At 51.8% G+C, this 12956-nt stretch overlaps 1 protein-coding gene across 3 annotated transcripts in view; it reads left to right on the forward strand.

Annotated features, from left to right (window-relative positions):
* Positions 1–12956, forward strand: part of BRWD3 (bromodomain and WD repeat domain containing 3) — a 40712-nt gene that overhangs the window by 13481 nt on the left and 14275 nt on the right. For 2 of the 3 annotated variants that reach the window (XM_040442749.1, XM_040442750.1), the window contains exons 15-29: positions 287–421; positions 533–661; positions 748–973; positions 1506–1664; positions 2387–2570; positions 4500–4593; positions 4677–4823; positions 5474–5550; positions 6693–6870; positions 7091–7198; positions 8089–8196; positions 8981–9105; positions 12300–12382; positions 12463–12574; positions 12654–12715. In XM_040442749.1, the coding sequence (XP_040298683.1) occupies positions 287–421; positions 533–661; positions 748–973; positions 1506–1664; positions 2387–2570; positions 4500–4593; positions 4677–4823; positions 5474–5550; positions 6693–6870; positions 7091–7198; positions 8089–8196; positions 8981–9105; positions 12300–12382; positions 12463–12574; positions 12654–12715 (1927 nt within the window). Of the gene's footprint in view, positions 1–286; positions 422–532; positions 662–747; positions 974–1505; positions 1665–2386; positions 2571–4499; positions 4594–4676; positions 4824–5473; positions 5551–6692; positions 6876–7090; positions 7199–8088; positions 8197–8980; positions 9106–12299; positions 12383–12462; positions 12575–12653; positions 12716–12956 lie in introns of those variants that run through there. The other variant, XR_005780775.1, reaches the window with a different exon arrangement.

A 12956-nucleotide genomic window follows, 5' to 3' on the forward strand; every position in this document is an offset into this window, starting at 1 on the left:
CGCTGATCTAATAGTTGTCCTGTATCCTGTGGGTTGGGATAAACTAATATCACCGGAATATCCTTTTTAAAGATCTTTGCTTGCTGTCAGTGAATAGAAGCTTAACGGTCTTCTTTCAGTGGCCTAGTCCTGCTCACACACTGTAAGCTACACGGGGAGCACAGATCTGTCCTGAGGCTGATGGATGTGATCTGTACTGAAACACTGTCACGAGCCCTCAGCTGTGTGAGAGCGGTTAGGAATTAGCAGAGGTCGTAGCCGCTAATGACATCGCTGCTCTCTGCAGGGTCACGATGACGAGGTCTTCGTTCTGGAGGCGCACCCCTTCGACTCCCGGATCCTGCTCTCCGCCGGACACGATGGGAATATTTTTGTCTGGGATCTGGAAAAAGGAACTAAGATCCGGAATTACTTTAACATGGTGAGGATCCGCGGGAGCGGCAGTGACTGACTTGCGTTTGCTCACACTCTGCTTACTGTCAGTGAATAGGGCAGTGTACTGTCCTCATCCCTGCAGTTTCTGCTGTTTCAGATTGAAGGTCAGGGACATGGCGCCGTGTTTGACTGCAAGTTCTCTCCTGACGGGCAGCACTTCGCCTGCACGGACTCCCACGGGCACCTCCTGCTGTTCGGTTTTGGGTGCAGTAAAGCTTATGAGAAGGTGAGTGAGGGGTGACCCGGCAGGAGGTCGGGGGGCCGCGCCCTTCTCGTGCCCCCGGCTGATTGTGGTGTCTGTGTCTGGAGCAGATCCCTGAACAGATGTTCTTCCACACGGACTTCCGGCCGCTGATTCGAGACTCCAATAACTACGTCCTGGATGAGCAGACGCAGCAGGCCCCGCACATCATGCCTCCGCCCTTTCTGGTGGATGTTGATGGAAATCCACACCCGACGCGCTTCCAGCGCCTTGTCCCAGGGAGGGAGAACTGCAAAGATGAGCAGCTGATCCCGCAGCTCGGATACATATCCAATGGTAACCATCCTCATGGTCTGTGCTCGCCTGGGCCTTTCACACGGTGCTGCGCTCTTCTGGGGCTCACACAGAGGTTCGCTTAGTGCTGTGGCAGATCCCCATTGCGACTCCTGAGTATGGAGGTCTGTGTGCGAGCTGCTCCTGTATGATGTGATGATACCTGTGTGACCACTGCATGTGATTCCTGGGCCTTTCACACGGTGCTGCGCTCTTCTGGGGTTCGCTTAGTACTGTGGCAGATCCCCATTGCGACTCCTGAGTATGGAGGTCTGTGTGCGAGCTGCTCCTGTATGATGTGATGATACCTGTGTGACCACTGCATGTGATTCCTGGGCCTTTCACACGGTGCTGCGCTCTTCTGGGGTTCGCTTAGTACTGTGGCAGATCCTCATTGCGACTCCTGAGTATGGAGGTCTGTGTGCGAGCTGCTCCTGTATGATGTGATGATACCTGTGTGACCGCTGCATGTGATTCCTGAGCCCCCCTCTCAGGGTGCAGGCGGATGTACATACTGATCGGTCTCCCTGCACAGGTAATGGCGACGTGGTGGAGCAGGTCATCGGGCAGCAGACGGCCGACCACGAGGAAAGCGTCCTGGACGGTCTGATCCGAGAGCTGCAGAGGGAGCAGGACCATAGGGTGACCGAGGACGACCCGCCCAGGGACCTCCCGCTGTCTGTCAGCAGTGGATGTGAGTGTCCTGCTGCCCCCTCTGATCACATATGGAGCCTCTGTCCCGCACCTCAGCATCTCCCATAAGCAGCAACATAGAGACCCCCCCCCCAATAAGCTCCATAGAGACAGGTGACGTGGACCTGGCACATGACTCCTCTGGCGTATGTTGGATGTGGATTCCCCTTCCATCGTACTGCGTGGCTAATGTGTTTTTATTATATTTTTATTTATTTGGGGGGGGGGGTTTGGGGTTGGCAGTGCTGTTATGCAGTAGTAATACACTGTTGGCAGCGTGGAGACCTTTTAGTCCCCTGCTCCTATGTCTCGGCACCCGGCCCCGCTGGTCTGTGTGCATGGAGGGGGAGGGGGGATAGCTCTTCATTAAGCGGTCTGTGGATTTGATGGAATATGTGCAGGAGCCTTCCCAGCGCCTGCGCCAAATGTGGCCGAGTCCAACTTCTGTGTCCTGTCCGCCTTGCCGGATTTACCCCCAGTTCTTACAGGTAGAAGCACAGTCGCATCACTACGACCAGTCCCTGATCTGTGCACCTGTCACGATGGTGACGATGAATGTGACATCATCATGTAGTATGGTGACATGAAGTGGGTGCTGGACTAGCACTCCCATCATCCCATTAGTGGCCTCCTTACTGACACTTGGTTCTCACCCTATTTCCGCTGGTTGCATTCACAGTGTCGCAACCTCCCAAATTCACCATCTTGTTTTTTTTTTTCCAGTTGTCAGGAGTCAGAGTCAAGATCTGTCATCTCCACCTAATGTTGGCCTGCGACGGAGCGGTCAGATCGAAGGAGTCCGCCAAATGCACGACAATGCCCCGAGAAGCCAGATGGCAACTGAGCGAGATCTTATCGCGTGGAGGAGGAGAGTGGTGGTGAATGAGCTGCATCCCGGTGTCTGCAGGTGATTAGTGTGTGCAATACTACCAGCAGAATAGTGAGTGCAGCTCTGGAGCATACTACAGGATGTAACTCAGGATCAGTACAGGATCAGTAATGTATGTACACAGTGACTGCACCAGCAGAATAGGGAGTGCAGCTCTGGAGCATACTACAGGATGTAACTCAGGATCAGTACAGGATAAGTAATGTATGTACACAGTGACTGCACCAGCAGAATAGTGAGTGCAGCTCTGGAGTATAATACAGGATGTAACTCAGGATCAGTACAGGATAAGTAATGTATGTACACAGTGACTGCACCAGCAGAATAGTGAGTGCAGCTCTGGAGTATAATACAGGATGTAACTCAGGATCAGTACAGGATAAGTAATGTATGTACACAGTGACTGCACCAGCAGAATAGTGAGTGCAGCTCTGGAGTATAATACAGGATGTAACTCAGGATCAGTACAGGATAAGTAATGTATGTACACAGTGACTGCACCAGCAGAATAGTGAGTGCAGCTCTGGAGTATAATACAGGATGTAACAGGATAGGTAATGTATGTACACAGTGACTGCACCAGCAGAATAGTGAGTGCAGCTCTGGAGTATAATACAGGATGTAACAGGATAGGTAATGTATGTACACAGTGACTGCACCAGCAGAATAGTGAGTGCAGCTCTGGAGTATAATACAGGATGTAACTCAGGATCAGTACAGGATAAGTAATGTATGTACACAGTGACTGCACCAGCAGAATAGTGAGTGCAGCTCTGGAGTATAATACAGGATGTAACTCAGGATCAGTACAGGATAAGTAATGTATGTACACAGTGACTGCACCAGCAGAATAGTGAGTGCAGCTCTGGAGTATAATACAGGATGTAACTCAGGATCAGTACAGGATAAGTAATGTATGTACACAGTGACTCCACCTGCAGAATAGTGAGTGCAGCTCTGGAGTATAATACAGGATGTAACTCAGGATCAGTACAGGATAAGTAATGTATGTACACAGTGACTGCACCAGCAGAATAGTGAGTGCAGCTCTGGAGTATAATACAGGATGTAACTCAGGATCAGTACAGGATAAGTAATGTATGTACACAGTGACTGCACCAGCAGAATAGTGAGTGCAGCTCTGGAGTATAATACAGGATGTAACTCAGGATCAGTACAGGATAAGTAATGTATGTACACAGTGACTGCACCAGCAGAATAGTGAGTGCAGCTCTGGAGTATAATACAGGATGTAACTCAGGATCAGTACTGGATAAGTAATGTATGTACACAGTGACTGCACCAGCAGAATAGTGAGTGCAGCTCTGGAGTATAATACAGGATGTAACTCAGGATCAGTACAGGATAAGTAATGTATGTACACAGTGACTGCACCAGCAGAATAGTGAGTGCAGCTCTGGAGTATAATACAGGATGTAACTCAGGATCAGTACAGGATAAGTAATGTATTTACACAGTGACTGCACCAGCAGAATAGTGAGTGTAGCTCTGGAGTATAATACATGATGTAACTCAGGATCAGTACAGGATAAGTAATGTATGTACACAGTGACTGCACCAGCAGAATAGTGAGTGCAGCTCTGGAGTATAATACAGGATGTAACTCAGGATCAGTACAGGATAAGTAATGTATGTACACAGTGACTGCACCAGCAGAATAGTGAGTGCAGCTCTGGAGTATAATACAGGATGTAACTCAGGATCAGTACAGGATAAGTAATGTATTTACACAGTGACTGCACCAGCAGAATAGTGAGTGTAGCTCTGGAGTATAATACAGGATGTAACTCAGGATCAGTACAGGATAAGTAATGTATGTACACAGTGACTGCACCAGCAGAATAGTGAGTGCAGCTCTGGAGTATAATACAGGATTAGTGATGTATGTGGTGCACAGGGGTTAGTTTGCGGTTTCCTTTATTGCAGGGTGCTGGAGGAATGCCGATCTGCTAAGGGTGACATGGAGGTACATCTGTACAGCACAGAGAAGAGGAGGAAGCCATTGCACCCAGCGCAGAGGGTAGGTACTGGTGATAGGGGGGTTAGGATCTGCTGGTATCGGGGGCGTCTGGCTCACCAGGTCTCCTGTGCTCTTCCATTCAGAGTGAACATCAGGTGTGTAGTGGGCGTCCACTGCGGAGAGTCCAGAAGAAGCGCCCGCACACTTACCAGACCCGATCCAACATGGAGCACGATTCTCAGACCAGCGCTGCTACAACCAATGGGGAAGATTCTCATAGCTCTCCGGAGGTATCTACTCTACTGGACATGGAGGGAATGCTGCGCGGTTAAAGGGCCAGCGTCCACTGCCATGTATATTTGTGTCATCACTGTACAATGAGTCGCTCAGCTTTCTTTTGCTGTACAGTTCATTCACTGACAACTTCAGAAGTTAAAAAGGTTTTTCCAACATTTTACTGTTGATGACCTATCCTAGATCATCAGTATCTGATCGGTGGGGGTCCGACACTCGGGACCCCTGCTGATCAGCTGTTTGAGAAGGTATCGGTACTCCTGTGAGTTTCGCAGCCTTTTCCGTGCTCGCCAAGCACAGCGCTGTACATTGTATAGTGGCCGTGCTTTGTATCGCACTCGGCAACGTTCACTTTAATGGGGTTGAGCTGCTACTGGGCTACGTGGCCTATAAACGTGTCGTCGCTGGGCTCGGAAAAGCAATGAGAAGGCTGCGGCGCTGCTGCGGACCCCCACCGATCAGATACTGATGACCATCAGTAGAAAAATTTTGGAAAACCCCTTTAAAATTCCACGCTACTTTCACAGTGCATCAACTGTCAAATGTTTCCATTCTCTGGCAGCAAGCAGAGATCTTGTAAGCTGTAATGAATTGAGAGGCAGTGCATTAGATCCTCACGGTTCTGCTGTTTTGTCTGTACTTGCAGGATGAGGAGTCGCGTCCGTCCAGCGCTGCGTCCGATGGTGAAGCGGCTGCCCCATGGCAAACCGAGAGCTCCTCCAGGTACTCCCATCAGTGACGCCCCGTGTGTGAGATGATGGGGGGATTCCCTCCTCTACTGATTGTCCTGAGCATTGGATTTTTGTCATGGGAATATTCTGGGTTTTGTCTGATGGTGTATAAACTTTAGCAATATTTTGGTGACGGGTGTTGTACTGGAGGTAACGCCCAGAGTGTTGACACCTAAAATAACCCCCATTAAGTGCCCGTCCTGACATCGCCACCTAAGTACATGTTGCAGCTGTCACCCAGCTTTCCCAGTCTCCTGCAGATCACGTCTGCCCAGTGCTGTGGCCTCTGGAGGACGGGAGGGGGGTGTCACTCTGGGCGTTAGCACCCAGCTTTCCCAGTCTCCTGCAGATCACGTCTGCCCAGTGCTGTGGCTTCTGGAGGACGGGGGGTGTCACTCTGGGCGTTAGCACCCAGCTTTCCCAGTCTCCTGCAGATCACGTCTGCCCAGTGCTGTGGCCTCTGGAGGACGGGGGGTGTCACTCTGGGCGTTAGCACCCAGCTTTCCCAGTCTCCTGCAGGTCACGTCTGCCCAGTGCTGTGGCCTCTGGAGGACGGGGGGTGTCACTCTGGGCGTTAGCACCCAGCTTTCCCAGTCTCCTGCAGGTCACGTCTGCCCAGTGCTGTGGCCTATGGAGGACGGTGTGCATCACTCTGGGCGTTAGCACCCAGCTTTCCCAGTCTCCTGCAGGTCACGTCTGCCCAGTGCTGTGGCCTCTGGAGGACGGGGGGGGGGGGGGGGGGGTGTCACTCTGGGCGTTAGCACCCAGCTTTCCCAGTCTCCTGCAGATCACGTCTGCCCAGTGCTGTGGCCTCTGGAGGACGGGGTGTGTCACTCTGGGCGTTAGCACCCAGCTTTCCCAGTCTCCTGCAGGTCACATCTGCCCAGTGCTGTGGCCTCTGGAGGACGGGGTGTGTCACTCTGGGCGTTAGCACCCAGCTTTCCCAGTCTCCTGCAGGTCACATCTGCCCAGTGCTCTGGCCTCTGGAGGACGGGGTGTGTCACTCTGGGCGTTAGCACCCAGCTTTCCGAGACTTGTGGCTGAGTAGTTTTCAGGGTCAGCCTGGGGTGGATAGCGGGAGAGGGCAGGACGTCACCCACTGGGAGTTGTCTTCATCGTCCTCCTCTCTTGTAGCGACACCTCCAGCGATTATTCAGACTGGACAGCGGATGCTGGAATTAACCTCCAACCCCCGAAAAGACAAACGCGGCAGACGACACGGAAGATGTACAGCAGCTCTGAGGACGAGAATCCCGCCAAGGAGGAGGAGCGGCAGCGGAAACGCAAGCAGACGCGGAGACGGGCTCTCACAGTTGGGTACTCGCCGGCCTGGGTCCCGAAGGAGGTTCAGCAGTCGTCTGCTGCTGGGAAAGCTGGGTGACACTGGAGCTGACACAGTGCTGGTCACCCAGCTTTCCCGGGCTCCCGAGGGCAGATGTGCATAGTGAGGGTTGTAGTCCCGATTGGCTCTCCCCAAAGACTGTCGATCATTTCCTTCATTGCCTTTTTTTTTTTTTTTTGACTCTCCATAGAAGCAGAACGAGTTGGAGGGCGATCCCAGTGAGGAGTGGATTCCGCCCCAGTGGATCCTGGACACCATCCCACGCCGCTCCCCTTTCGTCCCGCAGATGGGAGACGAGGTATTTGGGGGCTTATATTACAGACCTAGCAGTGCCTGTGATCCTGGTCCAGTCCGCTCCATGCGGCTGCCATTGATAAGGGATCTGGTGCGGTGCATGCAGTGACGGTCCCACAGTCCTCATATACGGGATCTGTCCACAGTAGATGTTACTGGACGTCCTTAAAGGGGTTGTCTGATGTCAGCAAATGGCATTTATCATGTAGAGAAAGTTACTACAAGGCCCTTCCTAATGTATTGGGATCCTCCATGTTGCTTCCTTTGCTGGCTGGATCCATTTTTCCATCATGTTATACATGGTTACAACCACTGCTGCAGCGCAGATCCGAGGTGGACGAGACGGGTGCTGCTGCCACCAGAGGCCGGAGCTCTTTCCTATAGTATGTAAGCACGACCACCACTGATGGATTGCAGGGTGGTTGTAACCATGGAAACGAGCAGTGTATAATTTGATGGAAAAATGAATCCAGCCAGCAAAGGAGGCGACATGGAGAATGTCAATACATTAGTAAGGGCCTTGTAGTAACTTTCTCTACATGATAAATGCCACTTACTGAAGTGAGAGGACCCCTTTAAGTGTCTGGCTCAGGATTCTGCTTTGGTGGACTAAAAGTCCCAGAATGCCCTTACAGCCTGCTGGGAGTTGTAGTTTCATAGTGGCTCCCACAGGAGGTTTGAGCTGAATTGTATGGATGCAGGTGTCGGTTCCGCTCATGTAACCTGCCCGGTCTGCAGTTCAGGACTCCAGGAAAGCTGGGTGACTTCTTTTGTGCATCTGGTTATGACGGCCATGTTGTCACCCAGCTTTTCCATGTACAGGTGCGAACCAATGACTGGGGCGCCTCCTGTGATGATGCCGTCTCTCAGCGGCTGCTGCTCTCTTCCCCGCAGGTCATCTATTTCAAGCAGGGACACGAAGCGTACGTGCGCGCCGTGAAGAAGGCGAAGATCTACAGCGTCAACATGCAGAAACAGCCGTGGAACAAGACTGAGCTGAGGGTAAGGTCTGGGTGACCCTGGACCTCTGTGTGCTGCGCTCTGATTGGTTGGTGTAGGGGAGACTGTTCTCCATGCTGAGCCTTGTAGTGCAGCCAGCTCGCCCCTCTTCAAGCAGTAGAAGTTTGATATTCATATGGCGGCCATTGAGATGATCGTCAGTCAGTGTAATAAATGGACACAGTGGGTTCTGGGGGCCCTGAGCGTGGACCCCTCCACTGTGATGTCTGTTAAACCGTCGTGGATGTGGCGATCTTCATGAGGCGACCCCCCCCCCCCCCAGTGACCGGGCTCTACAACTTTCTCTTTATCTTTAATTCCTCATCTTTTTTTCGCACTTCTGCTTGCGGTCAGTGAATAGTAATGCTCGTTAGAGTGTAGATCATTCTTTGTCAGCTGCATAGATCCTGTTCTGATGGTTTGTTACAGTGTGCCAGTGCAGGTAACATGTCTGCAGTTGGGCAGTTCAGAGTGTTGCCCAGACCGGATGCATTAGATCAGTGTCTGGGATGAATGTTTATGTTCACTGACGGCAAGCAGAGATCCTGCTCAGTTGTCATTAATAAGATCTGGAATTCCCCTTCAATCCCGCGGCTCCTCCGCCCCCCCCCCCCCCCCCCCCCGGTGTTTTATGACCAGCAGGTGGCGCTCTTGTTTCAGATTTGGTTAAAGGTTTCCTGACGGGATCCAGGCACCGCCATCGCTGCGCTGTCTAAGTAGTCACTGCCCCTCCCCCACCACCGGCCGCACCTGTCCCCCATAAACACGTCTCCCCTTTTCTTCTCAGGAACAGGAGTTGTTGAAAGTTGTGGGGATTAAATACGAGGTGGGGCCCCCCACCCTCTGCTGCCTGAAGCTCGCCTTCCTCGACGCCACGTCCGGCCAGCTGAGCGGAGAGTCGTTCTCAGTCAAGTAAGTGACATGATTCCCCCATTCACTGGGTCCTGAGATTGGATTGTCAGCTCCTGGGGTCAGTGATATCAGTCTACATAGGTGCCAAGGTAGGCGCAGTGCAGGGGCGCAGCGGGGAGGAGACCCTGATATAGCAGAGGGGATCGGGCAGCCGAGCCAGGAAAGCTGACCCTAGATATTAGGTGCTTATGGTGGACAGGACGGGATCAGACTGGTACATTCTGCTTATTTATGCTTTACACTGCAGCTCTGCTTCATTAGGATGCAGCAGTGCTGAATGGCTCCAGCCAGGGGCATAGCCAAAGGCTCATGGGCCCTGGTGCAAGAGTTCAGCTTGGGAGCCCCCCTCCCTCAGTGCCTTTTGGCCAGGGGCAGGGAAGCACATAGCCTTTGGGGTATGTTATACAGTGGTTATATAATGGTCGGGGGTGTAACGGACCGTTTCCGCAGACAAGGGGTTAAAATCCGTTTAGGCGATAAGCCCCTTTCTGAGAGACAGGCACAGCTACTGCAGAACACCAATGTCCCGAACTGGATACAAAGTAGCACTCCAAACTGGAACCTCACGAATAGCTGCTAGCAGACGAACAGGAAAAGCATACAATCCTGGCAGTCAGTCCCTAACAGCATATAGCGAATCCCCCCAATAACGAGACAAGGCTCCGTGTTGAGGGTCAAACAGTGGTCTGACTGTACTTCACGTACAGCCTCTTTTATTCATAAACCACAAACATAGTACTGCCCACAGGGGTTTGAAATGCAACCAATCAGTATATACAAGACATACAATGTAACTACAGCAACCAATCGTTCACGCCCCCAGAGGACCAGAAGGGAGACTGGGACATAGGACAACATATCCCCACAATGCATCATGGTCTCCTCCTCTGTCACGGAGACGACCTGAGGAGCAATCCAATTATCTCTGAGGACAAAGGGAGATCGCCAATACACATGTGAGGACAACAGAACAGACATCACCATTTAAACACACAATGGGACAATGGCACAATAGAAACACAGTGTCCTGCTGCTGGGGAAAGGAGACTGGGCTCTCTATTCCCTGCTGGACACTCTGCTGCTGGGGGACAGGACCGACTGTCTCTGCCCCCTGTAACTCCGCCTGCCGCTGGGGACTGGAGACTGGGCTCCCAATTCCCAATAATTCATACGGCCGCTGGGAAATGGAGACTGGGCTCTCTATTCCCTGCTGGACACTCTGCCGCTGGGGAATGGAGACTGGGCTCCCAATTCCCAAAAAATCATGCTGCTGCTGGGGGATGGGGACTGGATCTGGGTCCGTCACCTTAATGTTCTGCTGAGCCTTCTCACTGGCGTGGAACAGCTGCTGGTAGCCCTGTTCCAGCTCCATCTCCCGGGTCACCAGGTGGACCAGGTCCTGCTCAATCTCATGAGTGTCGTCCCAGTCATACCTGCTCTCCCTCCATTCCAAGAGATCATGGAACCGGGCTTGTGTAGGGCTCCCAAACTCCAGCTCTGAAAAAGTCTCCCATAACAAGCCAGGACCATCCCGCCATGCTAGGAGTTCCAATTCCTTTACCCATTCCTCCCGGGGCTGCTCTCCCAGGAAGGGCATCCGCAGGGCTACTCGCTTCTGCAACCGCTGGTCTTCCGTGGGGAGTCTCTCGTCCCGCATATACTCCACAATACCCAGTACCTGGTACCAGATGCCTTTGCGGACTGCATCTCGGTCATCCATGACACCCTCATCGTACTCCACTGCTGTTTCCATTCTGGTGCTGTCAGGGTCGCTGTACTGGGACATGCGTTGCCCTCAAATTGTAATTGCAGGGAATGATGTTTCTTTGTAGCTGTCCTTCTGGGCTGTGGGAACGATCCCGCCGCTGCCACCAATGTAACGGACCGTTTCCGCAGACAAGGGGTTAAAATCCGTTTAGGCGATAAGCCCCTTTCTGAGAGACAGGCACAGCTACTGCAGAACACCAAACTCCCGAACTGGATACAAAGTAGCACTCCAAACTGGAACCTCACGAATAGCTGCTAGCAGACGAACAGGAATCAGCTTACAATCCTGGCAGTCAGTCCCTAACAGCATACAGTGAATCCCCCCAATAACGAGACAAGGCTCCGTGTTGAGGGTCAAACAGTGGTCTGACTGTACTTCACGTACAGCCTCTTTTATTCATAAACCACAAACATAGTACTGCCCACAGGGGTTTGAAATGCAACCAATCAGTAATTAACAACACATACAATGTAACTACAGCAACCAATCGTTCACGCCCCCAGAGGACCAGAATGAAGACGGTGACATAGGACAACATATCCCCACAATGCATCATGGTTTCCTCCTCTCTGTCCAGACAACCTGAAGAGCAATCCAATTATCTCTGAGGACAAAGGGAGGTCGCCAATACACATGTGGCGACAACAGAACAGACATCACCATTTTAAACACACAATGGGACAATAGAAACACACCCAGCATATTCCCTCCCCTTATCCTGAGAGGAGACTCAATTATACATACAGTTAAACATACTTTCTAGCCAACTTTCATAACTCTAAAACCATACATCACATTCACATAAAAATTACATATTCACAATCAATCCATTCAGGGGAACAACATATTAAAAAATGGCATGAATCAGACCAGGGGTTCAAAAGTTAGTATATGGCCCATAATCCAGGGGCAAGAGGCCAGCAGCCAGTCCTCTCCAAAGCCCAGTGGCGAGGTTGGTTTCGCCACAGGGGGCTGGTATACAGTGGCTATATAATGGGGGGGGGGGGGGGGGGGGGTGGTATATAATTGTCAGGGGGTGGTATACAGTGGTTATGTAATGGTCAGGGGGTGGTATACAGTGGCTGGGGGGTGGTATACAGTGGCTATATAATGGTTGGGGGCTGGTATACAGTGGCTATATAATGGTCAGGGGGTGGTATACAGTGGCTATATAATGGTCAGGGGGTGGTATACAGTGGCTGGGGGGTGGTATACAGTGGCTATATAATGGTCGGGGGATGGTACATAATGGTCGGGGGGTGGTATACAGGAGCTATATAATGGTCGGGGGGTGGTATACAGTGGCTATATAATGGTCGGGGGTGGTATACAGTGGCTATATAATGGTCGGGGGATGGTATATAATGGTCGGGGGGTGGTATACAGTGGCGATGTGATTATTATATGATGTTGCTGTCTCCTCCAGGTATCACGATATGCCGGATGTGATTGACTTTCTCGTCCTCCATCAGTTCTTTAAGGAAGCGAAGGAGCGGAACTGGCAGATCGGTGGGTGATGCGGCTTCTTCGTGGCTATGCTTTCCCTTCACTGTCTGTGGGTTCATGTGCTGATGTTCTTCGCTCTGCAGGAGATCGCTTCCGCAGCATCATCGACGACGCCTGGTGGTTTGGGACTGTGGAGAGTCAGCAGCCCTTACGGATGGAGTACCCTGACAGTCTGTTCCAGTGCTACAGCGTCCAGTAAGTGCAGCCGCAGGCTCTGATGAATGCTGACCTCCAGCTGTGCAGGGATTATAGTGTCGCCATCTTCTGTTTCCAGCTGGGACAACAATGAACGGGAAAACATGAGCCCATGGGACATGGAGCCGATCCCAGAAGAAAGTATGTGGAGTATACAATAATCAAGGGATGGGGGGTGAGCAGAGGGGTCTACATGATTGTAGGGTGAGCAGAGGGGTCTACATGATTGTAGGGTGAGCAGAGGGGTCTACATGATTGTAGGGATGGGGAGTGAGCAGAGGGGTCTACATGATTGTAGGGTGAGCAGAGGGGTCTACATGATTGTAGGGATGGGGGGTGAGCAGAGGGGTGTACATGATTGTAGGGTGAGCAGAGGGGTCTA

Source organism: Bufo bufo, chromosome 8, assembly GCF_905171765.1.
Source record: "Bufo bufo chromosome 8, aBufBuf1.1, whole genome shotgun sequence".
NCBI classification, from domain to species: domain Eukaryota; kingdom Metazoa; phylum Chordata; class Amphibia; order Anura; family Bufonidae; genus Bufo; species Bufo bufo.